This window comes from Nomascus leucogenys, chromosome 3, assembly GCF_006542625.1.
Source record: "Nomascus leucogenys isolate Asia chromosome 3, Asia_NLE_v1, whole genome shotgun sequence".
Taxonomy (NCBI): domain Eukaryota; kingdom Metazoa; phylum Chordata; class Mammalia; order Primates; family Hylobatidae; genus Nomascus; species Nomascus leucogenys.
The window spans coordinates 38,460,194-38,482,981 of NC_044383.1; the positions used below are offsets into that span (position 1 = coordinate 38,460,194).

A 22,788-nucleotide genomic window follows, 5' to 3' on the forward strand; every position below is an offset into this window, starting at 1 on the left:
AGAGCTTGGTCTCTCTCTCTCTCTCCCTGTCCATGAGAACACCATGAGAAGTTGGTAGTCTACAACTCAGAAGAGGACTCTTTCTAAAACTCGGCCTTTGTGGCACTCTGATCTTCGACTTCCAGCTTCTAGAACTGTGAGAAAAATAACTTTGGTTGTTTAAGCCACTCAGTCTATGATATTTTGTTACAGCAGCCTGAGCAGACTAAGACAATTATCTTCAGTCCTTCCAGCTCCATTGACATCTCCAGTGCCTTGTCTTCTCACCATTGACCTGCCTTTTCTTGAATTCCCTTCCTTCTCTGATCAGCTTAGTTTCTTAGTCTTTCATCTTAATGCCAATATCCCTATATCCCTTGCCTGCTGCCCTTTTATTGCACCTTCTTGGCAAAATGTTAATCCTGCTTCAATCTAACTGTCCACTTTTACCATGCTTTTCGTCTGTGTTTTAGAGTGATATTGGAGAAAATGACACAACTAAATAGTTAGTGACTTTGAAGATTAATGCTCTCCAACCTTAAATGTGCTCTTATCATAACCCATTTCTCCTTTATTTTCATAATCTACTCTTTCTTCCATTTTCAGCAATGATAATTTTAAACATCCTCCACTCAGACTTCTACCCCATCATTTTTTCATTCTTATCACATGACATTGCCTTATACTCCACAAAGAGGGCAGGAATTGTCAGGTGGAAACTAGTTCAACTTTCTGTCTTGAAATCTGTAAATCTGTAAGTTATCTGTACCTGTAATTCTTTGTCTTACCATGGAAGAGGGGTCTCTCTAGTTTAAGCCATTTCCTCTTCCTGTGCTTAAGATCCAGTTGTGCATTTCTAGTGCGTGCTTAGTGCTTTGACAGTGTGCTTACACAGTGAATGGACAAGTTTGGTTTCTGGCTAAATAGTGAGTCAGCATCAACCTACAGTTTCCGTCTGTCCATAGCCTTCATAGATGTCTAACTTAGTGATGCGTTTCCAGTCCTCAATCACCCCAGGGCTGATGGGTCCTCCTGCAGCCACACAGTGCTTCAGACTCTTGAATCTGTAGCTGGAGAGGCATCAAAAGTTGTTCTTAGTCTCAGGGAATATTTCTACCAATAACAGATCTGTTAGAAAGAATCTTGGAAAAATGGTACAGATATTCCAATACAGGAGATGCTCATTAAGTGGTGGTTGATTTTCTTAATACTACTCTATTAGATAATCTATTCAGACACCCCAGTGAGATCAATCTCCATGAAGACTCTCATTTACTCTTCTGGGCAAGAGGCATTAATGTTAAAAGCAAATCAACCAGTGCTAACTGATGGCAGGAAGCCAGCCTTCTGCAGAAACCCTTCTGAGTTTTATTACCTCTCCCAAAGCCAGAAGTGTGTGTGAAGGATGTGTCAGCAATGGTAAGGTAAAAAAGGAACTAATTTTCTAAAGTCTGGAGGTGGAAAGAGAGCCACTGATTTTAAAAACTAGGCTCAAAGTCTCTAGATATTATAAGTTTCCACAGTGCCCCGACATACATGGAATAGTAGTGAGCATTTTTTATAAACTCACAATTCATTTTATGTTTATTTGATTTTGGTGATGTCCAGTGGAAGAGTCAAGTGTGGGAAGATTATAGCAAAACTTTTTATGGTCTCAGATAGAGGCAGTGACCCTGTATATTCTGAATACATGAAAGTACCATATTAATGGTAATGTGGTAGCTCATCTGTATTAGATAATAACTGCCTGCCCAGTTAGGTCCCAAAACTAAGCAAGATCAAAATTGGAGAACCAATTCTGAATTAATTCCAAATATACCATTACATCATTGCCTTTGTATTATTAATTTCAGGGTATAAGTGAGAGGTGACTATTTTAAAAATTTTAAGTGCTTTTAAGGGTTTAAGAAATAATCTGAACATTTTATATGTGATGGAATGTTGCCAAATAAAGATATACCATATTTAATCATAGCGATTTTTAACTGCCCCACAAAATGCCAATGAACTAGGCGTTCCTTCATGTCAACATAATTTAATACGGTGGTATTGTTTGTTACCATGGTTGTTTCCTTCTGTAGAGTTTATGTCCTTGCCCACATAGCTAAAATGAAATTTACAGTTAAATGATTATTTAGCAAACTCTAAGGCTTGATACAATGATTGAGAACCTGTGATTTCTCATTAATCTTTATCGATGATGATTGGCAATTCCACTTCTCAGTTGGTACCCTAGGGAATTGTAGGGTGTGTGCAATGATGCTCATTTTAGCAGCTTAGAAAAGATTCAACTATCTTTGATAGGTACTTGGCTCATTAACATACAATTCATTCATACTAAAGAATACTATGCAATGATTAAAAATGTATTACCCATATTATCATAAATAGAGCTTTAAGGAATAGTGTGAAAAAAATGCAAGTTTCACTATGATATAAACAGATACCATCTATATAATCCTGCCCCAATATCATAATATGTTTCTTTTGGGATAGATGGATACGTAGATACATATAGGTATAAATTTGTTTTAAAAAGGCCTAGAAGAATTCATATCCAAGAGAGCAGGTGGTCTTTATAACTCATTTCCCGTTTGCTCTGAGAAATGAGTGCTGGCGGTGAATTACACATTTTTTTTTCCTCAAAATGGGAAATGGGTTAATATTTACTTTTTGAATTAGAGGTAATATATTTGTCTTTAATGTTTATCTTTTTAAAGGGAGGTATAATTATAAATTTTTTAACAAACTCAACCTTCTAATTATAATTTAATTTTATGTTTTGGGCCAAGATATGGATTTCAAGTTGCAAGGGAATAAAAAATCACACACACTAATGGAGTTATTGTCATGAACGGCAACAAGACAAGTGTGTTACCGGAGGGTAAGATTGGATCTACTTCAACAAATTAAGGGGTCCTAATTTTATTTATGGTACCATGAGTGGAAATGGACTCTCTCCTGAGGGATCCTCTCTTACCTGGTGAAACACTTGTGCTGAAGGAGTTCCTGGTACATCTCTGGATTTGCAGATAGAGTGGTGATGGGAAATCTGGACAGGACCTGGGCCCCAAAGGAAGGAAAAACAAAATCTGCATGTGAGGTGGGAGAGACAGTGAGACTGTGGTGGGGGTGTGGGGGGGAAGGTCCAGGGAAGAGGGTCATGGACTTTGAAACTCAGCTCAGGGATGCCTTTCATCTCAAAGACTTAGTGATTCCCCACCTTCCACACCTTGGGAGAGAATTTAACTTTAGCTCTGTGAACATAGGAGCTATCATGTTAATCACTGATAACTGAATGCATACACAGCGAGGAATTTACTTCTGGATCCAAGAAGCCTTGTTTTGATCTTTGTCGCTTTAAATAATAAGCCTAGATATTGCCAGCAAAATTGTGGATTGTGCAGCAGTTGAGAGATTAGCACAGCAGTGTAGAAATTGTGCTGTGGAGTTCAGTAGACCACAGTTTAATTCCTAGTTCTGCCTCTGTGATTCCTTAGGCTAGTTACTTAACCTCTGTGAGAATCAGTTTCCCCAGTTCTTCCCTCACAGGGTTCTTGGGAAGAGGAAATGAAATAATCCATATGAAGTGCCAGTAAGCAATCAGTAAATGATAACTGATATTAATATTATCTTCTTCAATATCACTATTGTCTTTTAAAAGTTTCCTTCTCAGGGATACAGTGGAAGTAGCCAAGTCCTCCTAATTCCAAAGCCCCTAGGGAAGAGAGAGAGCATTGCTCTCACAAGCAGGGAGAGCATCTTCAAGTCAAGATCACATTCCAAATTTAATTCTTGATTTGCCCCCTTCTGGGCATGAGTCACTGGGTCATTGCTAACACCTCTCTCTGGCCTTTGTCCCACACATTCCACACTAGGAATTGGTCTTACATTTAGAACAGTCTCAGGGCAGAAGGCTGGCATGTGACACAGAAACACACAGGCTCCTTGGAACCAAGTTCCCAAGACAGCGCTCAGGGATAAAGATCCACCAAAGGCATCACCCAGACTCCACAAGACATCTGTTGGCTGGAGATCCATCCACCGTCTAAAGAGAAAGAGGAAAGCCATTTGAATTCTCTTGTGCTGGTACTAGCAGCAACAATAATACTTGCTATTATCAAGCACTGAACTGTGGGGAGAAACAAAGATCACACAAATGACAACAAGCAAAGCCTATTTATGAGGTCATGAGGCCAATGGACTCCTTAAATTTTTTCATTATCAGTCTTAATTGGCATGGCATCGTCTTCCAGGTTTTATGGCTTTCAGGGGTCTCAGAAGTTATCCAGTAGGCACTTTTGTTAATTAATGGGTTGATTAAGTCAGTGATCTCAGCTTCCCCTGTTTTATTTCTCTACCTGATATCTACTGGCCATTGTAGCTTATGACAGTCAAAGACTTTGAGGTGAAGGTGAGGAACATACACCTATTTCCCCTAAGGGACCTTTGTGTAGAGTTTGTTAAGAGAACTTGAGCGTGGAGTAACAACACACAACCATTTATCTAAGGCAGAATTGAATGTAAGGTGGGGAAACTTAACCCCAGACAAACCAAGCTAACACAAATGCAAGCCAATTACTTCATTGCGTATTCAACCAGAGAGATTGAAATCAGTTTCAGTGCCCTTTGAATTTGCCGAGAGATACGGTATCCACGAGCTACTTAACTAATTTTCTTAAAAAAGGGTGGTGTGATGACAGGTAATTTTCATCTTAGAGGCTGACTCTAGAACCCAAACCCCTTATCAATTATGACTCTACCTCTGTGTTTATCACTACATATAGTGGTCAACACAATTGTTCACCCTGGTGCTGGTAGCATAGAAAAACAAGTAACATCCCACAGTGGGTCTTTGGGGTGATCATCCTGGATCCCTCCCCTAATGCATGGAATCCCTGCTCTTCCTCTTTTCCCTCCTGCTTACTCTTAGAATTTTGAACTATAGTAATTTGCTTTTCATCTTTTGGGGTACACCCTCCCACCCTGCCCTCAGCCCTGTTCCTTCTCTCATTTTGACACTTTCTGCAGTCTTGAGTAAGAAACTCCTTTCTTAGCTTTAGTCCCATGAAGCTCCCTTTACCTGCAAGAGAGCAACTTTCAGGCCTGTACAGGCTGTGCGAGAACCATACCTGGAAGCCTGGCTGAATCCCATTCCCAAACCATACTGGGAATACTTGACCATTTTGGGAGCTCCTGTTGTACCCTTGGTGAAGAATATGGCCATTGGATCTTGGCTGTTGGTCCTCATGTAGGTCTGCTTTGGAGGGGCAACTCTGTAAGCCATGAAAGAGGCAACAGTGAGATCTAAATTTAGGTTCTCTGACTGAGTGCCTAGGCCCTGGGTTTGGTAATCTCTGATTTTAAAAAATAACAGCTGGTATCTTGATATATTTGAGGATTATTTGTTAGAGGGGCAGCTGCCATTTTTCCCTTAAAGTTTTTTTGCATTAATTTTTGTTGCATAAGAAATATATGATGCATTTATACTCCAGCCTTCTTTTCTCAGTAAAAGACCCTCTTTATTCATTCAATTGCTCAAGTCAAAAATCTGTAGTAATCATTATTGTTCCTCTTTCCCCATCTATCGACTTACCTACCTAGCTATCTGTGCCACATCCTAACCATCGCCAAGCCCTGACAACTCTACTTCCAAAACATGTCACAAGTCTCTCTCTCTTCACTATCCCTAACCAGGGATGGGACTAAGGTGGAGTGAGTGAAACATTTGCCACAAGCATTGTGATATTTAAGGGGATACCAGCAAATTCAGTAGTCAAGATAAATAATATTTTAGTGAAATGTTTTTAAATAATCAAAACTAATACAAAAATCCATGATAAACAAAATATTGAAATTTAAAACAAAGACAGGACAACAAGCACTTCCAAACTGTTCAAATATTCCCAGTATGATTTAGGAATGGGATTCAGGCCGGCTTCAAGATGCAGTCCTCACACAGCCTATAATCCAGATAGGCACTTGCATGACTCACCTTACCTGTCAGCCCAGTCCTGTCCCTGGTTCCAATAAAACTTTATTTATAAAAATAGGCAGCTGATCTGTCATGAGAAGTTTACCAATTTGATTTTTTAATCAAAAAAATTTAAATTATTCAATTGAAAAGAGTATACAATTTATAAAATTATAAATTATGAAAACATTACATAAATATATAAAATAAATATTTGTGGAAATTTAAAACTTCAATTATAAAAAGCATTTTATAATTTAATTAAAAAGTATTTTAAAATTAAAATATTATTTCCCTCGATCACTGGATTTTTCAGTGCCCTTTTACATTTTGTGCCTGAGGTGAGTTCCTCATTTGCCTGGCCTGTTTTCAGTCCTGTCTCCACTGCCACCACCATGGTTCACACCGGCACGGCCTCTCATCTGGACGACAGCGACAGCCTTCTCCTGGGTCCCTTTACTATCTCTCTTGTCTCCCATTTTTCAGACAGCAGTTGAGGGAGTTTTACAATTGTGGCTGAGATCAAGTCCTTCCCTTCAGTGTTTCCCAGACGACTCCTACATGACCTGCAAGACCTGCCGCAGTCTTCCCCTCCCTTGCGCTTTGGCCTCCTCTCCTGCTACTCTCTTCCCCACTCACCACACTTTAGGTGCCCTGGCGTTCTTTCTGTTCCTCACACAGGTTAAGCTCGCTCCCACCTCAGGTCCTTTACCTCTGAGTTCCCTCTGCCAGGGGCAGTGTTCCCTCAGAGCTTCCAAAGGCTAGCTCTGTCATATTAAAATCTCAGCTTATCCTCACCTCAGAAGTCACCAAATCTAAAATCATTCCCTCATCTCCACATCAGATCAATTTATTTAATTTGCCTGTTTTGTTTTGGAGTTTCTTTTTTTTTTTTTTTTGAGACGGAGTCTCGCTCTGTCGCCCAGGCTGGAGTGCAGTGGCGCGATCTCGGCTCACTGCAAGCTCCGCCTTCCGGGTTCATGCCATTCTCCTGCCTCAGTCTCTCCGAGTAGCTGGGACTACAGGCGCCCGCCACCACGCCCGGCTAATTTTTTGTATTTTTCAGTAGAGACGGGGTTTCACCGTGGTCTCGATCTCCTGACCTCGTGATCTGCCCGCCTCGGCCTCCCAAAGTGCTGGGATTACAAGCGTGAGCCACCGTGCCCGGCCGGAGTTTCTTTTAGAACTTTATTATATTGATAATTTATGTGTTTTCTTGTCATCCATTTGTTGTCTATAATATAAAATCCATGAGGGTCAGGGTTTGCCTGTCTTGTTTACTGTATTTTTTCTTTTTAACATCCCTGGACACTGAAATATTGCCCTCTAAAGACCGCATTTATAATTATCAAACTTAATATAGTAGTCCTGCCTCATCTGTGGGGGATGTGTCCCAAGACCCTCAGTGGATGCCTGAAACCATAAATAGTACTAAGCCTTATATACACTATGCTTTTTCCTATACATGCATACCTATGATGCAGTTAAATTTATAAATTAGATACAGTAAGAGATTAAAAACAAAAACAAATAATAAAATAGAATATAACAATGTACTGTAATAAAAGTTATGCAAATGTGATCTCTGTACTCACCTATTTTGGACGGTAGTTGACCACAGGTAACTGAAACCGCAGAAAACAAAGCCACAGATAAAGGGGCACTACTGTATTTGGCTGACTTAAGGATGAACATGGCATCATCTCGCTATTTTAATAAGTATTTCCCCCATATCCCAGTGAGGGTGAGGTTTTCTTTTGTGTAAACTTAAGGGGAACAAGTGCAGTTTTGTTACATGGATATTTCATATATATATATGAAATATATATATATATATATGGTGAAGTCTGGGTTTTCAGTGTAACCATCACCAAAATGGTATACCTTGTACCCGTTAAGTAATTTCTCATTCCTCATCCTCTCCCATCCTCTGACCTTTCTGACTCTCCAGTGTCTATTATTCCACACTCTGTGTCCATTTGTACACATTATTTAGTTCCCACTTATAAGTGAGAACATGTGGTATTTGACTTTCTGTTTCTGAGTTATTTCACATAAGATAATGTCCTCCAGTTCCATCCATGTTGCTGTAAAAGACATTCTTTCTTTTTTTTTTTTTTTTTTTTGAGACAGAGTCTCACTTTGTCCCCCAGGCTGGAGCGCAGTGGTGTAATCTCGGCTCACTGCAACCTCGGCCTCCTGAGTTCAAGCGATTCTCCTGCCTCAGCCTCCTGAGTAGCTGGGATTATAAGTGTGTGCCACCACACCCAGCTAATTTTTGTACTTTAGTAGAGACGGGGTTTCACCATGTTGGCCAGGCTGATCTTGAACTCCTGATGTCAGGTGATCTGCCCACCTTGGCCTCCCAAAGTGCTGGGATTACAGTCATGAGCCTCCCAAAGTGCTGGCATTGCAAGCATGAGCCACCATGCCTGGCCATGATTTCATTTTTTATGGCTTCATAGTATTCCATTATATATAGTCTATATATGTTTTTTGTTATGTTTTTTGTAATATGTTTATATTTATATTACCTAATTTTTTACCCTTTCAGAATGAATGTTTACATATGAATCGGAACATAAGACTTTCACTCAGACTGAGAACTTGTAGGTCAGACCAGGGATACTTGTGTTGGGGGTTACTCTGCTTTTTTCAGGACTAGAAATTGCCATTCAACTTTTCATTCTGACCACTCACACCACCTTCTCATACATCATCTCATCTTTCATAGAAATTGCCATTCAGCTTTTCATTCTGACCACTCACACCACCTTCTCATGTATCACCTTTCAAAGTCAAACATTTTCTTCATTTAAGCATCTCATTTTCAGTGTCCACTTACCGAATCAGCTTCTTGAAATCCAACCACCCATCATAGCTCTTATCTGACACCAGGAGCTTGGTTTTCAAGGTGGGGCAGTCGGACATGGCAGAGTTTACAACTGGGGCCATAGCTTCATCAGCCACAATGCACTGGGCCTTAGACATGTGTAATTGATAGCGAATTTTCTTGGCAGTCAGCTGGGGGCTCCCAGGCACAAAGGTGATTCCTGAAAAAGGCACAAAAGAAGGCTTCATTTTTATCTTTTGAGTAGAGAATTTTTCCTCAAGCATTCTGGCAGGCATGGATGAGATCTCTCGGTTACCCTCTCTCTTAGGAGTCTCTCTTCTCTGTTGGGTCAGTAACACGATGGCGACTGGGGAAAACAGACAGGCAGGAGACTGAGCCCACTGAAACAATCCAGTGATCAGTGGCTCTGTTGCTGTTATCCTTTCACCTCAAGCAGGTCCTGAGTTTATATGGCTAAGTGTCAGACCACCAGTTACTTGAAATATAGCCTAATTTTGAAACTGTGATGCAAAGGGATTATGAAAACTTCCTCTTTGTTGTTTTCTCATGGCTTGAGAATGGCTTTTGCTGTGGATTTCTGGATTTGCACTGGAGAAAAGACAAAACAAAAAGACCTTCCTGCCTCTTTTCTTGGGCTGTTTCTATAGATTCTTCTGCATCCATAGAACACCTATTGTGGACCTCCTATGAGACTGGCATATGCTGGTTGCATCTGTGTGCCAGAGGCTCTTCTGACAGACGCTTCTTTTAAGTTTTCAAGCTTAAAGAGCTAGAATACTTCTAGGATTAACTGGTGATGACCTTGCTTGTCTTGCAGTAATGCTTACACTCCCAACTACAGACCTATTGATTTTGGAAAAGGATCTGGCCCAGTGTGGGCCCTTCCCACATACTGCACCTTCATCTTCTGTTTTTCACACTGAAATCTCTTGGGCATCATAAAATGTCATTGTTCATAATAGCCCAAATGTGGAAACAACCTAAATATCTATCAACTGATGAACTGATAAATGAAATATAGTATATATATTTACACAATGAAATACTATTAATTCATAAAAAGAGTGGCGTACTGACACATGCTATAACATGGGTGAACCTTGAAAACATTATGGTAACTGAAAGAAGCCAGGGACAAAAAGCTAGATGTTGCATTCTATTTGTAAGAAATATCTGGAAGAGGCAAATCCAAAGATAGGAAGTAGATTAGTGGTTGCCAGGGTTTGCAGAGAGCGGGGAATAGGGAGGGACTGCTAATGGGTTTCTTTTTGGGGTGATGAAAATCTTCCAGAATTAGACAGTGGTGATGGTTGCCCAGCAACCATCTAAAAACCATGGATTTGTACACTTTAAAATGGTGAATTTTATAGTATATAAATTATATCTCCAAAACAAAGTCATCGGAAACAGGATCTGGCATGGAATGGGGAGTTCATCTAATTCGAGTTACTCACTGGGCTGATGGGAAGGCCAAGGGACACAGTGGAAGAGACTTGTTCAGCATCACTGATTGCCATCTTATAGCTATCAAGTTATCCTTTAGCATTGAGTATATATATATATAGGAAACTATGCAATTGTGGGTGACACAAAGAAGTATCTTTCTTTAGATAACTACAAACACTTTTAAGTGCCCCCACCCTTAGATGAAGCATTTGAAGGGGAGTGCCAAGTAATGTTAATTTATTTTCCCTATTGATTAGTAAGAACTCTTTCTATATTAAGGCCATTGACCACTTATCTTTCATAAGTGTTGCAAATATGTTTTCAATTTTGGCATTTGTCTTTGCCATGGTCTGAATTTGTGTGTACTCCAACCCAGATTTATATGTTGAGATTGTAAACTCCAAGGTGATGGAGGTGAGATCTTTGAAAGGTGATCAGATTGTGAGTGGAGGTCTCATGAATGGGATTAGTGCCTTTATAAAATAGGCTCCCAAGAGATCCCTCATTCTTTCCATCATGTGAAGACACAGCTAGAAGGAGCTATTTCTGAATCAGAAAGTGGGCCCTCACTGACATTTCATCTGCCTTGATCTTGGACTTCCCAGACTCCAGAGTTGTGAGAAATAAATTTCTGTTATGTATGAGTTACTCAGTTGATAGCATTTTGCTATAGTAACCCAAGCAGACTAAGGCAGTGTTCAAATTTCTTTTGTGGTGTTTTAAGAAAAATACTAGAACTTTATAATAGTAGAAACTATATCTAAAAAAGAATCTAACAGCTTTTCCTTTTGTTTACAGATATAATGTTAAAAATTTCTTGTGATAATGTCAGCATAGTTTAAAAGCCAATTTAACTTTATCATGTTGAGTAATTTATAATAATTGAGAGCTCTCTCATTAGGAGAGATGCATGTGTTGTTAGAGCCATCACTGTGCAGCTTTCTGGATGCCACCAAAAGGGCACATCAGATGTAATCACACAGACAGATCTCACATATATGGAGAAGGGAGGAGTGCACCCTAGTCCCTCCTCCAAGTTGGCCACACAGATGCTCCTTATACATTATAGTGATTTTTTTGATGAATGAAATTTTAAAAATTTCATTAAGTGTAGTACATCTTTTTTTTCCTTTTTTGTTTGGGTATCTGGTGTCATATTTAGAAAGCCTTTCCATGAGTTTATGTACTCACCTATATATTCTTCTAATACTTAAGTCCTTTTCTAACATTTCAATTTTTAATGGTTCATTTGAATTTATTTTGGCACTTTATTTGGAGGTAGAGTTAGGACATTTAATGTTTTCAAACAATTATCTTTAAATCATTTAAGAATTAATCAATGCTTTCATTAATGGCTTGAAAAGACCTGATAAATTCTTCTTTTTTTTTTTAAAATAGACAGAATCTCATTCTGGCACCCAGACTGGAGTGCAGTGGTGTGATCTTGGCTGACTACAAACTCCACCTCTAGGGTTCAAGCGATTCTCCTGCCTCAGCCTCCGGATTAGCTGGGATTACAGGTGCCCACCATCACGTCTGGCTAATTTTTGTATTTTTTTAGTAGAGACAGGGTTTCACCATGTTGGCCAGGTTGGTCCTGAACTCCTGACCTCAGGTGATCCTCCCACCTCGGCCTCCCAAAGTGCTGGGATTACAGGCGTAGCCACTGCGCCTGGCCGATAAATTCTTATATATACTTTGGTCTGTTCTGAGCTTTCAATTTTGTTTTCATCCATTTTGCCTTATACCATCAATAAGCAATTTTAATTATTGTGAGTGAAAATGATAGCCCCACTTTGGACTGGTATGTGGCTAAGGAAATCACTATGTATAACTTGGCCTCAGGTAGGAAGAATTTCTGGTGACCCAGACTGAAGTGGTCCCTGTCCTTTCTCAGACATGGATCAATTGTCCCTCAGGATAACTCAGTCCATTGGGAACTAGGGAAACACTGGGAGCCTGGATAGGCCTGAGGGTAGGGTTCACTCCCTTCCTGTCTTCTGCATGCTCCCCATAACTGACAGCTGGCATTCTCAAAGACACCTGCTCTTTGCATCACTTTTCAGTTTTTTGTTTTTGTTTTTTTTAATCTAGCATCCCTGTTAGCAGGCAAAGGCAGTAGGCCAGGCCAGTTGTGGCAACTCCTAATGAGTTTGGCCCATCTCAGGGGTACTTTGTTTTTCATAGGCACCTTCAACTACCAAAAAATATATGCCTAAGAATAGAAAGTCAGGTACTATAGCAGATAAAGAGGAATGACATTGGGGGTGGGCTCCTTTCCAGTATCCTTCACTTCTCACATGTGAAGGGGCTCTTGATTGAGGCATTTCCTGTTTATGTTGGAGGAGTGAACCTCAGGGGCATGGGTGGGATGTCCACAAAGAGCAGCTCTATTCTGGCCGATCCCAAGCTCATTCAGGGTGACTCTCAAGGACTCTCTAATACTGGATGTAGAGCAGTGGTCCCCAACCTTCTTGGCACCTGGGTTTTGTGGGAGACAATTTTTCCACAGACTGGGGCAGGAGGATGGTTTTGGGATGATTTGAGTGCATTACGCTTATTGTGCACTTTATTTCTATTATTATTACATTGTAATATATATTGAAATAATTATACAACTCATCATAATGTAGAGTCGATGGGAGCCCTGAGCTTGCTTTTCTGCAACTAGAGAGTCCCATCTGGGAGTGATGGGAGACAGTGACAGATGATCAGGCATTAAATTCTCATATGCGGTGCACAACCCAGATTCCTCGCACACACAGTTCACAATAGGATTTGCACTCCTGTGAGAATCTAATGCCACCTCTGATCTGACAGGTGGCAGAGCTCAGGTGGTAATGCAAGCAATGGGGAGTGGCTGTAAATACAGATGAGCTTCACTCATTTGCCCTCTGTGCACCTCCTGCTGTGCAGCCTAGTTCCTAACATGTCACAGACTGAGGTAGAGGACCCTTTAGAGATATTCTCACCTTCCCTTTTTTTTTTTTTTTTTTTTTTTTTTGAGACAGAGCCTTGCTCTGTCGCCCAGGCTGGAGTGCAGTGGCACAATCTCAGCTCACTGCAACCTCCACCTTCCAGGTTTAAGCAATTCTTGTGCCTCAGCCTCCTGAGTAGCTGGGACTACAGGTGTGTGCCACCACATGCAGCTAATTTTTTTTTCTGCTTTGTGTTTTTTTATAGTAGAGTTGGGGTTTCACCATGTTGCCCAGGCTGGTCTCAAACTTCTAAGCTCAGACAATCTGCCTGCCTTGGCCTCCCAAAGTGTTGGAATTACAGGTGTGAGCCACTGTGCCCGGTACCCCCACATTCTCTTTTTTATAGATGGGGAAACTGAGGCCCAGAGAGGGCAAGATGTACATGCTCTGTCTGTTGTTTTGATGATGACTATGTTAGGACAGAGGTCTACAGTTCCTTGAGGTGATAAACAGCCTATGAGCTAAGGGCTCTGTGGATTATTTACACTTCACAACAGTTCTGTAAGACTGGACTGTAACAGTTCTATAAATATGGACTATTACTGTCCATATTTAATAGACAAGGAAACTGAGATTCAGAGAGGCATAATTTACAGAGGTGGTAAGTGGTGGAGCTGGGTTCAAATCCAGGCCTGTTTAAAGATCCCCCACACTGTGGGAAGAATTCAGGCATCAGATGGAGATCCCTCTAACATCTCTATTCTGTGAATAATTGAGGCTGGGATTCACATAAGCCTCCAACCCCTGGGGTCCCTCTCCCATGCCTCACCCAAGCGCACACAGGCCAGGCAGATCCAGTAGGCTTCAGGTGTTGGGGGCAGGATTATCATCAGCCGGTCTCCATGGCTGAGGGCACAGGTGTTTGAGAGGATGCTGGCGGCCTTCTTGGAGAGTTGAGTCATCCTTTCAAAGCTCCATTTGTCCTCTTCTCCTTTGGCACCAACCTTCCAGAGGGCGGGGTAAGGCCCTCTGAGTCCGTCCTAGGCAGGGTGATGTTTAAAATATTGAATATTAGTCAGAGTGGACATTGGCTATGGGAGGCCACTGTTGCCAGATAGCACCCTCAAGTGGCTAGATCTTGAGAGGCCAGGATGCCTGGGCTTAGGGGGAGCTACTGTTTCTCAACTGGCACAGAAATATTTACTGTTTACTGACATGGCAGTACTGGTGGGTTTCAACGTAATGTCAGGCATAAGCCTAGGGAAGAACCTCTGGAGAGAACTCAGCATGTAACGTGAAACCAGCCCTGCCCAGGATGGCAGAGATTTCTCTGGGCATAAATCCCACTACTGGGTGTCTACCCAAAAGAAAACAAATCATTATATAAAAAAGACACCTGCATTCATGTGTTTATGGTAGCACTCTATTCACAATAGCAAAGTGATGGAATCAACCTAAGTGTCCATCAGTGGATGATTGGATAAAGACAATGAGGTATATGTACAAAGTGGAATATTACTCAGCCATGGAAAAGAATGAAATCCTGTCTTTTGCGCAATATGGGTGGAGCTGAAGGCCATTATCCTATGGGAAATAATTCAGAAACAGAAAACCAAATACTGACTGTTTTCACTTATAAGTGGGAGTTAAACAGTGGGTACGCACGGACATAAAGATGGAAATAATAGCCATTGAGGAGGCTGGAGGGGAGTGAAGTTTGCAAAATTACCTATTTGGTACCATGGTCACTATTTGGGTGATGAGTACACTAGAAGCTCAAACCTCACCATTGTGCCATCTATACATGCAACGAACCTGCACGTGTAACTCCTGAGTCTAAATTTTTTTAAGAAAAGATTTCTCAGGGCATGATCCTGTAAGTAGAGAAGAGTGCCCTCCTCCTAGCCCATAGGATTCTGTTCCTGCCTTCAAATATACCTGTCTTCCAATGCAACTTATTTTTCAGTGGGACAAGTTTTGAGGGGGAAAGAATTTAATTTCCAATACCTTTTAGTGAATGCATGGATGAAGTTACCTAGAACTTTCAAAGCATTTCCATTCTAGCTGAGCCTTCTCCTCCTTGACAAACAACAGGGGTTTGTCCTCTTCTCTCCCTGAGTATGGAGGGAAGGAGGGCTCTTTTCTCCCTTTTTTCCTTCTTTCCCTCCTTTATTCCTTTTTTCCTCCTTTCTGTCCTCTCTCTCTCTCTCATCTCTTTCCCCCATCACACGCCTCTTTCCCAATCCCTCCTTTTCTTCTCTCCTACCTTCTGAACTTAATTTCTTTCTTCCTTTACAACTTTCTTCCTCCCTTTGTCTCTTTCTCTTGCCTTTCTTCTCTTTTTCTCATCCACCCTGGAGCAGCCCATAGAATTGCTACTTTGTTCTGACCCATTTAGAGTTTCTTCTTCTTCTTCTTTCTTCTTTCTTCTTTCTTCTTTCTTCTTCTTCTTTCTTCTTTCTTCTTTCTTCTTCTTCTTTCTTCTTCTTCTTCTTCTTCTTCTTCTTCTTCTTCTTCTTCTTCTTCTTCTTCTTCTTCTTCTTCTATTTATTATTATTATACTTTAGGTTTTAGGGTACATGTGTACAATATGCAGGTTTGTTACATATGTATCCATGTGCCATGTTTGTGTGCTGCACCCATTCACTCGTCATTTAGCATTAGGTATATCACCTAATGCTATCCCCCCGCTCCCCCCACCCCGCAACAGTCCCCAGTGTGTGATGTTCCCCTTCTTGTGTCCATGTGTTCTCATTGTTCAATTCCCACCTATGAGTGAGAACATGCGGTGTTTGGTTTTTTGTCCTTGAGATAGTTTGCTGAGAATGATGGTTTCCAGCTTCATCCATGTCCCTACAAAGGACATGAACTCATCATTTTTTATGGCTGCATAGTATTCCATGGTATATATGTGCCACATTTTCTTAATCCAGTCTATCATTGTTGGACATTTGGGTTGGTTCCAACTCTTTGCTATTGTGAATAGTGCTGCAATAAACATACGTGTGCATGTGTGTCTTTATAGCAGGATGATTTATAATCCTTTGGGTATCTACCCAGTAATGGGATGCCTGGGTCAAATGGTATTTCTAGTTCTAGATCCCTGAGGAACCACCACACTGACTTCCACAATGGTTGAACTAGTTTACAGTCCCACCAACAGTGTAAAAGTGTTCCTATTTCTCCACATCCTCTCCAGCACCTATTGTTTCCTGACTTTTTAATGATGGCCATTCTAACTGGTGTGAGATGGTATCTCATTGTGGTTTTGATTTGCATTTCTCTGATGGCCAGTGATGATGAGCAGCTTTTCCTGTGTTTTCTGGCTGCATAAATGTCTTCTTTTGAGAAGTGTCTGTTCATATCTTTTGCCCACTTTTTGATGGGGTTGTTTTTTTCTTGTAAATTTGTTTGAGTTCATTGTAGATTCTGGATATTAGCCCTTTGTCAGATGAATAGATTGCAAAAATTTTCTCCCATTCTATAGGTTGCCTGTTCACTCTGATGGTGGTTTCTTTTGCTGTGTAGAAGCTCTTTAGTTTAATTAGATCCCATTTGTCAATTTTGGCTTTTGTTGCCATTGCTTTTGGTGTTTTAGACATGAAGTCCTTGCCCATGCCTGTGTCCTGAATGGAATTGCCTAGGTTTTCTTCTAGGGTTTTTATGGTTTTAGGTCTAACATTTAAGTCTTTAATCCATCTTGAATTAATTTTTGTATAAGGTGTAAGGAAGGGATCCAGTTTCAGCTTTCTACATATGGCTAGCCAGTTTTCCCAGCATCATTTATTAAATAGGGAATCCTTTCCCCATTGCTTGTTTTTGTCAGGTTTGTCAAAGATCAGATAGTTGTAGATATGCAGCATTATTTCTGAGGGCTCTGTTCTCTTACATTGGTCTATATCTCTGTTTTGGTACCAGTACCATGCTGTTATGGTTACTGTGGGCTTGTAGTATAGTTTGAAGTCAGGTAGTGTGATGCCTCCAGCTTTGTTCTTTTGGCTTAGGATTGACTTGGCAATGCGGGCTCTTTTTTGGTTCCATATGAACTTTAAAGTAATTTTTTTCCAATTCTGTGAAGAAAGTCATTGGTAGCTTGATGGAGATGGCATTGAATCTATAAATTACCTTGGGCAGTATGGCCATTTTCACAATATTGATTCTTCCTACCCATGAGCATGGAATGTTCTTCCATAGAGTTTCTTATTATAACAATGAGAATTGGCAGGGATAGGATAGGCCTTCCCCAACCCCTTCTCCTCCCATGACCAATAACAACAAACACAACTATATCTCTCCCCTGCCACTAATTTTTATTTTCTTGTCAACCACATTTTGATATAGTTCAGGCCTAGGCCATCAGAGATAATTTTATTTATGTGACCATGGAAGTAATTTTTTTTTTTTTTTGAGACAGAGTCTTGCTCTGTCACCCAGGCTGGAGTGCAGTGGCATGATCTCGGCTCACTGCAACCTCTGCCTCCTGGGTTCAAACAATTCTTCTGCCTCAGGCTCCCAAGTACCTGGGACTACAGGCACACACAGCCATGCCAGGCTAATTTTTTGTATTTTAGTAGAGATGGGGTTTCACCATGTTGCCCAGGCTGGTCTTGAACTCCTGAGCTTAGGCAATTCACCTGCCTCAGCCTCCCAAAGTGCTGGGATTACAGGCGTGAGCCACTGTGCCTTGTTGTAATTTTCATTTTTGTTCTATAATATCGTTGTGCGACCCAAGTAAGAGCTCTGCTCACATCACTCAAGCACCTTTAGTGGTTTGCCACAGCCCATCATATCAGGTCCAAATTCTTTGGCTTCCTGTTTTTTTTTTTTTTTAGGGTGATATGTAGGGAAAAGAAAGAGAGATCAGACTGTTACTGTGTCTATGTAGAAAGGGAAGACATAAGAGACTCTATTTTGGAAAAGACCTGTAATTTAAACAATTGCTTTGCTGAGATGTTGTTAATTTGTAGCTTTGCCCCAGCCACTTTGACTCAACCTGGAGCTCACAAAAACATGTGTTGTATGAAATCAAGGTTTAAGGAATCTAGGGCTGTGCAGGATGTGACTTGTTAACAAAATGTTTACAAGGAGTATACTTGGTAAAAGTCATTGCCATTCTCTAGTCTCAATAAAGCAGGGGCACAGTGCACTGCGGAAAGCCGCAGGGACCTCTGCCCTTGAAAGCGGGGTATTGTCCAAGGTTTCTCCCCATGTGATAGTCTGAAATATGGCCTCGTGGGATGAGAAAGACCTGACTGTCCCCCAGCCCGACACTCGTAAAGGGTCTGTGCTGAGGTGGATTAGTAAAAGAGGAAAGCCTCTTGCAGTTGAGATAGAGGAAGGCCACTGTCTCCTGCCTGCCCCTGGGAACTGAATGTCTCGGTATAAAACCCGACTGTACATTTGTTCAATTTTGAGATGAGAGAAAAATCGCCCTATGGTGAGAGGTGAGACATGTTTGCAGCAATGCTGCCTTGTTATTCTTTACTCCACTGAGATGTTTGGGTGGAGAGAAACATAAATCTGGCTTACGTGCACGTCCAGGCATAGTACCTTCCCTTGACTTAATTATGGCATAGATTCTTTTGCTCACATGTTTGTTGCTGACCTTCTCCTTATTATCACCCTGCACTCCTACTACATTCCTTTTTGCTGAAATAATGAAGATAATAATCAATAAAAACTGAGGGAACTCAGAGACCGGTGCCAGTGCAGGTCCTTGGTATGCTGACTGCCGGTCCCCTGGGCCCACTGTTGTTTTTCTCTATACTTTGTGTCTTATTTCTTTTCTCAGTCTCTCGTCCCACCCGACTAGAAATACCCACAGATGTGAAGAGGCAGGCTGCCCCTTCCTGATAGAATTTACTGATGAACAGACTAGTACAAATGAAAAACAATGAAAATACCAAGAGTTTATGTACGTATGAAGAAACACACTCTACCACACGATGCCATTGAGTGTGCGAATTGGCACTTTTTTTGTAGAAGGCAATCCAGAAATGTGTTTTCCAAATGCTCGTGTAGTGCATTTGATGGAGAAATTTCACTTCTGGTAATGTAAACGAAGAACAGAATATAGATGCACAAAGATATTCATTTCAGCCTTGCTTACAATAGCAAAAAAAAATTTGTAAACTACTTAAAGGAGTAACAATAAAGGATAGATTAAATACATTTTGGTTCAACACTCAATGAAATACTTTATAAACATAAAGATATTAAAGTATTAAGTAGAATATTTATTGGTGTTGAAAGGTAGTTTTCATATCATATTGTTTCCACATTATATTATTTCTACAGTGCATTGTTTCTACATCATGTTATTTCCACAGCATAGTGCTTTCACAGCATAGTGTTTGGGGGAGAAAAAGAGCAAGTAGCAAGTCAAGTAACAACTGTCATTCCAGGTTACAAATAGTTATATATAGAATGACTCCATTTTTGTGAAACTGAATGATCTATAAAAATCAGTAGAAAAGAAATAAATATGAAACTTACCAGTGGTTATCTTTGGGCAATATTCCATATTAAAATTTTTTCATGTTTACCAGTATTTTCTAACAATTCTATAATGAAGTGCTCTTAAATGATAAAGGTTTGGAGCAGATGATTTGTAAAGTTCCTGCTGACTGACGTTTTGGGCACAAATAACTCTCGCTGCTCACCCTCCACACGCACTGGATTCTCCTGCGCGCACCACCAGCCCCACTTGACAGAGGGAGGAAATGAGGCTCAGAGAGTTAAAATGACTTGCTCCAGAGTCACCTAGCCAGAGAGTAAGCAAGGCCACTCCACGCAGCAGGGCCTTTCAAAATTAGACTGCTTCCTGCCTGTTTTCTCCTCATAACTCAATACTCTTCCCTCTGACCCTGTACCTAGCCAAACTGTTCCTGAATACTCTTTCTTCTTTCCATCATGTCTCTACTCATGTGGTTGTTCCTGCCTACACAGTCTTTCCCTTGTCTTTTTGTTGAAATTCTTCTCATTCTTCAGGATGCAGTAAATACCACCTCCTTTATCAAATCTTTCTAAATTCCATTATCCAGAGGCGTACTTATTTCCTTTGGCATTTCTTTTTCAGCACTTTGTGGCTATCATTTGCTTTAAAGAAAAACACTACACAGTAAGTTCCTTTAGTGTTTGGCTTCTAAAATTTTGTATGTGCTAGAAGATGCTCAAAAATGTTGGTTAATTAGAATCATATCGCTCTGACAATAATATTACTAGTGATAATAAAAGCTAACTTTTATTGAGTGCTTTCAGGGTGTTGAGTCCTGTGCTAAACACTTTTTACTGATTGTCTGATTTAATCTTCTCAACCACACTGTGAAAAACACACTATTAATATCTCCATTTTACTGATAACAAAACTAAGGTCCTAGAAGGCAAATAACTTGTCCAAGTTTGCATAGTTATTTAGCAGCAGAGCCAGGATTTCAGTGTAGAACCATCTGGCTGTCAAGCCTATGTTCTTAGTCATTTTGCTATAATTTCTTTTCTCTGAATTTGCACTTTCTGGTGGCAGCCATAGATGGATTTGAATCTCATAATCTTTGGACACTTTACCAGTTGGCCTTGGCCAAAGTTTCCAAGTTAGAAAACAACAAGTTTTACCTTTTCCAGCTGGGACCACTGATCCAACACATCCTTTGCAAAATTAAAGTTCTGAGAAACTGCTTGGACTAGGCACCTGGAGTCAGGAGGTCTGATGGTCTGAGCTGCACATTTTCGGTTTGGATAGCAGCAGGCTCCAAATCCCAGTCTGAAACTCTGGACCAAGGAGAATAGTTGAAATCGGCCTAGCATTTGGGTCAGACAGGGAACCACCTAGGTAAATTGAGGAAAAGACAGGGAGTAATTGAGCAGCTGAGAGAGATAATCACTGAGGTTGTAGTGCTGAGAATGAATCCATAAGGCAAACAATTTCCTTATGAGTACAAGCAACAGTCAGATCATTGGAGACGAAGCCCATGAGCTCAGATACTTACCAATTCCAAGAGGAGTTTCTATGGGGGGCTTCAGATGTTGGGAGGATGGTACAGCTGTTGCCTTCTGTCTCCTTTAAGAACCGCTTACCTCTTATAGTTTAGTTGCCAGCTCTGGGGAAAAAGGCATTTCCTTGGTGACAGAACAAACTAAGTCCTGGCTCACTTTCATTGGCTCTCAAGCCTAAAAGTCAATCTCTTTTGCTTCTGGGAGATAAAATCTATGGGCTGTGAGCTAAGTTGAAGCAACGGGTGTGTCTTGCTTTCTGATATGATGTCAGGAGAAATAGGTCACAGACTACTGTGCCAAGTGTGGTGAAAAGATGATGGACACAGAGTTTAAATAAGATTTTGTTGCTTACAAAATCCTGCACTGCAGAAAGGGAGAAGGGGGTTGCTCATCAGCCAGGTGAGGTAACCACACCCTGCCTCTTTAACCCACTGAGATGACAGGACTTTTTTTTTTTTTTTTTTTCAAATAAATAGGCACATCTAAGGCCCTCTAGAGATTGCCTGTCAAGGTAGTGTAGGTGTAAGTCTTGTAACAATCAGGTAGGGAGCCAGATCTCATGATCCTCAGCCGGGGGGTGGGGTGTGTGGGGGAGGGTCCACCTTGGAGTCTCAAATTAGCAAAACTAAAATTTGAAAGGGGGTGCTTATAATATATATTTAAAAGAGGTCACAATATTTGTTTAATAAAATATTGAAGATTTATCATTTTGTGAAGATTTTAACTTTATTTATAACTATGTGAGGTGTAACTTGGTTACTGGGGGTTGATGTTCTTCATCACAATTCCTATCCATGTTTCCAGTCACCAGAGGGAGTAAAATAACGTCAGCTTTGGATGATGGGTTCACTTATTCGCATTCCAGAAATCTGAGATTTAATGGTTTCAATTTGATGATACTAACATTGTAACTATATCTAATATTAGAACTAAAATATTTCAATAAATTATCTAGTCTAAGTCCTGCCTAAAACATCACGCTGCCTTTAAGATGAATAAACTCCTTATTGTGGTGCATTGGTTAGATATAGGTTTGGCTGCTTTAACAAAGACACAGAATAGTAAATTTGTTTCTTCAATTGACAGTCTGAGCATATGCAGTGAAAAGCTGTTTGTATTAGTCAGGGTTCTCCAGAAAAACAGAACCAATAGGAAATAGAGAAATAAAGATGAATATAGATACGGATATGTGAGAGGGGACTTACTAGGGGAATTAGCTTATATGATTATGGAGGCTGAGAAGTCCCATGATGTAAGCTGAAGAACAAGAGAAGTTGGTAGTGTGGCTCAGTCCAAGTTTGAAATCTTTAGAACCAGGGAAGTCAATGGCCTAACTCTCAATCTGAGGCTGAAGGCCTGAGAACCTGAAGTTCTGATGTCCAAGGGCAGGAGAATAAGGGTGTTCCAGTTCCAGGAGGGGGAGAGGTAGATAGAGAGAGACACGCGTGCGCGTGCGCGTGCACACACACACACACACACACACAGAGGGAAAGAGAGAGAAATTTTCCCTTTCTCAGCTTTTCATTGAATCTAGGCCCTCAGCCAATTAGATGGCACCTACCACATTGAGGGTGGATCTTTCCCACTCAATCCACTTACTCACACACCAGTATCCTCCAGAAGCA

The 22,788-nt window shown here is 40.7% G+C and overlaps 1 protein-coding gene across 1 annotated transcript in view; it reads right to left on the minus strand.

The window, feature by feature from the left end:
* The window catches only part of ACSM6 (acyl-CoA synthetase medium chain family member 6), a 34,413-nt gene extending 13,153 nt beyond the window's left edge, over positions 1-21,260 (minus strand). The window contains exons 1-8 of the mRNA XM_030802460.1: positions 21,157-21,260; positions 20,783-20,995; positions 14,001-14,211; positions 8,799-9,006; positions 5,112-5,255; positions 3,871-4,027; positions 2,960-3,042; positions 926-1,049 (exon numbers count right to left, since the gene is read on the minus strand). Of these exons, the coding sequence (XP_030658320.1) occupies positions 926-1,049; positions 2,960-3,042; positions 3,871-4,027; positions 5,112-5,255; positions 8,799-9,006; positions 14,001-14,211; positions 20,783-20,974 (1,119 nt within the window). The 5' untranslated portion in view covers positions 20,975-20,995; positions 21,157-21,260. The remainder of the gene's footprint in view (positions 1-925; positions 1,050-2,959; positions 3,043-3,870; positions 4,028-5,111; positions 5,256-8,798; positions 9,007-14,000; positions 14,212-20,782; positions 20,996-21,156) is intronic.
* Between the last annotated feature and the right edge of the window lie 1,528 nt (positions 21,261-22,788).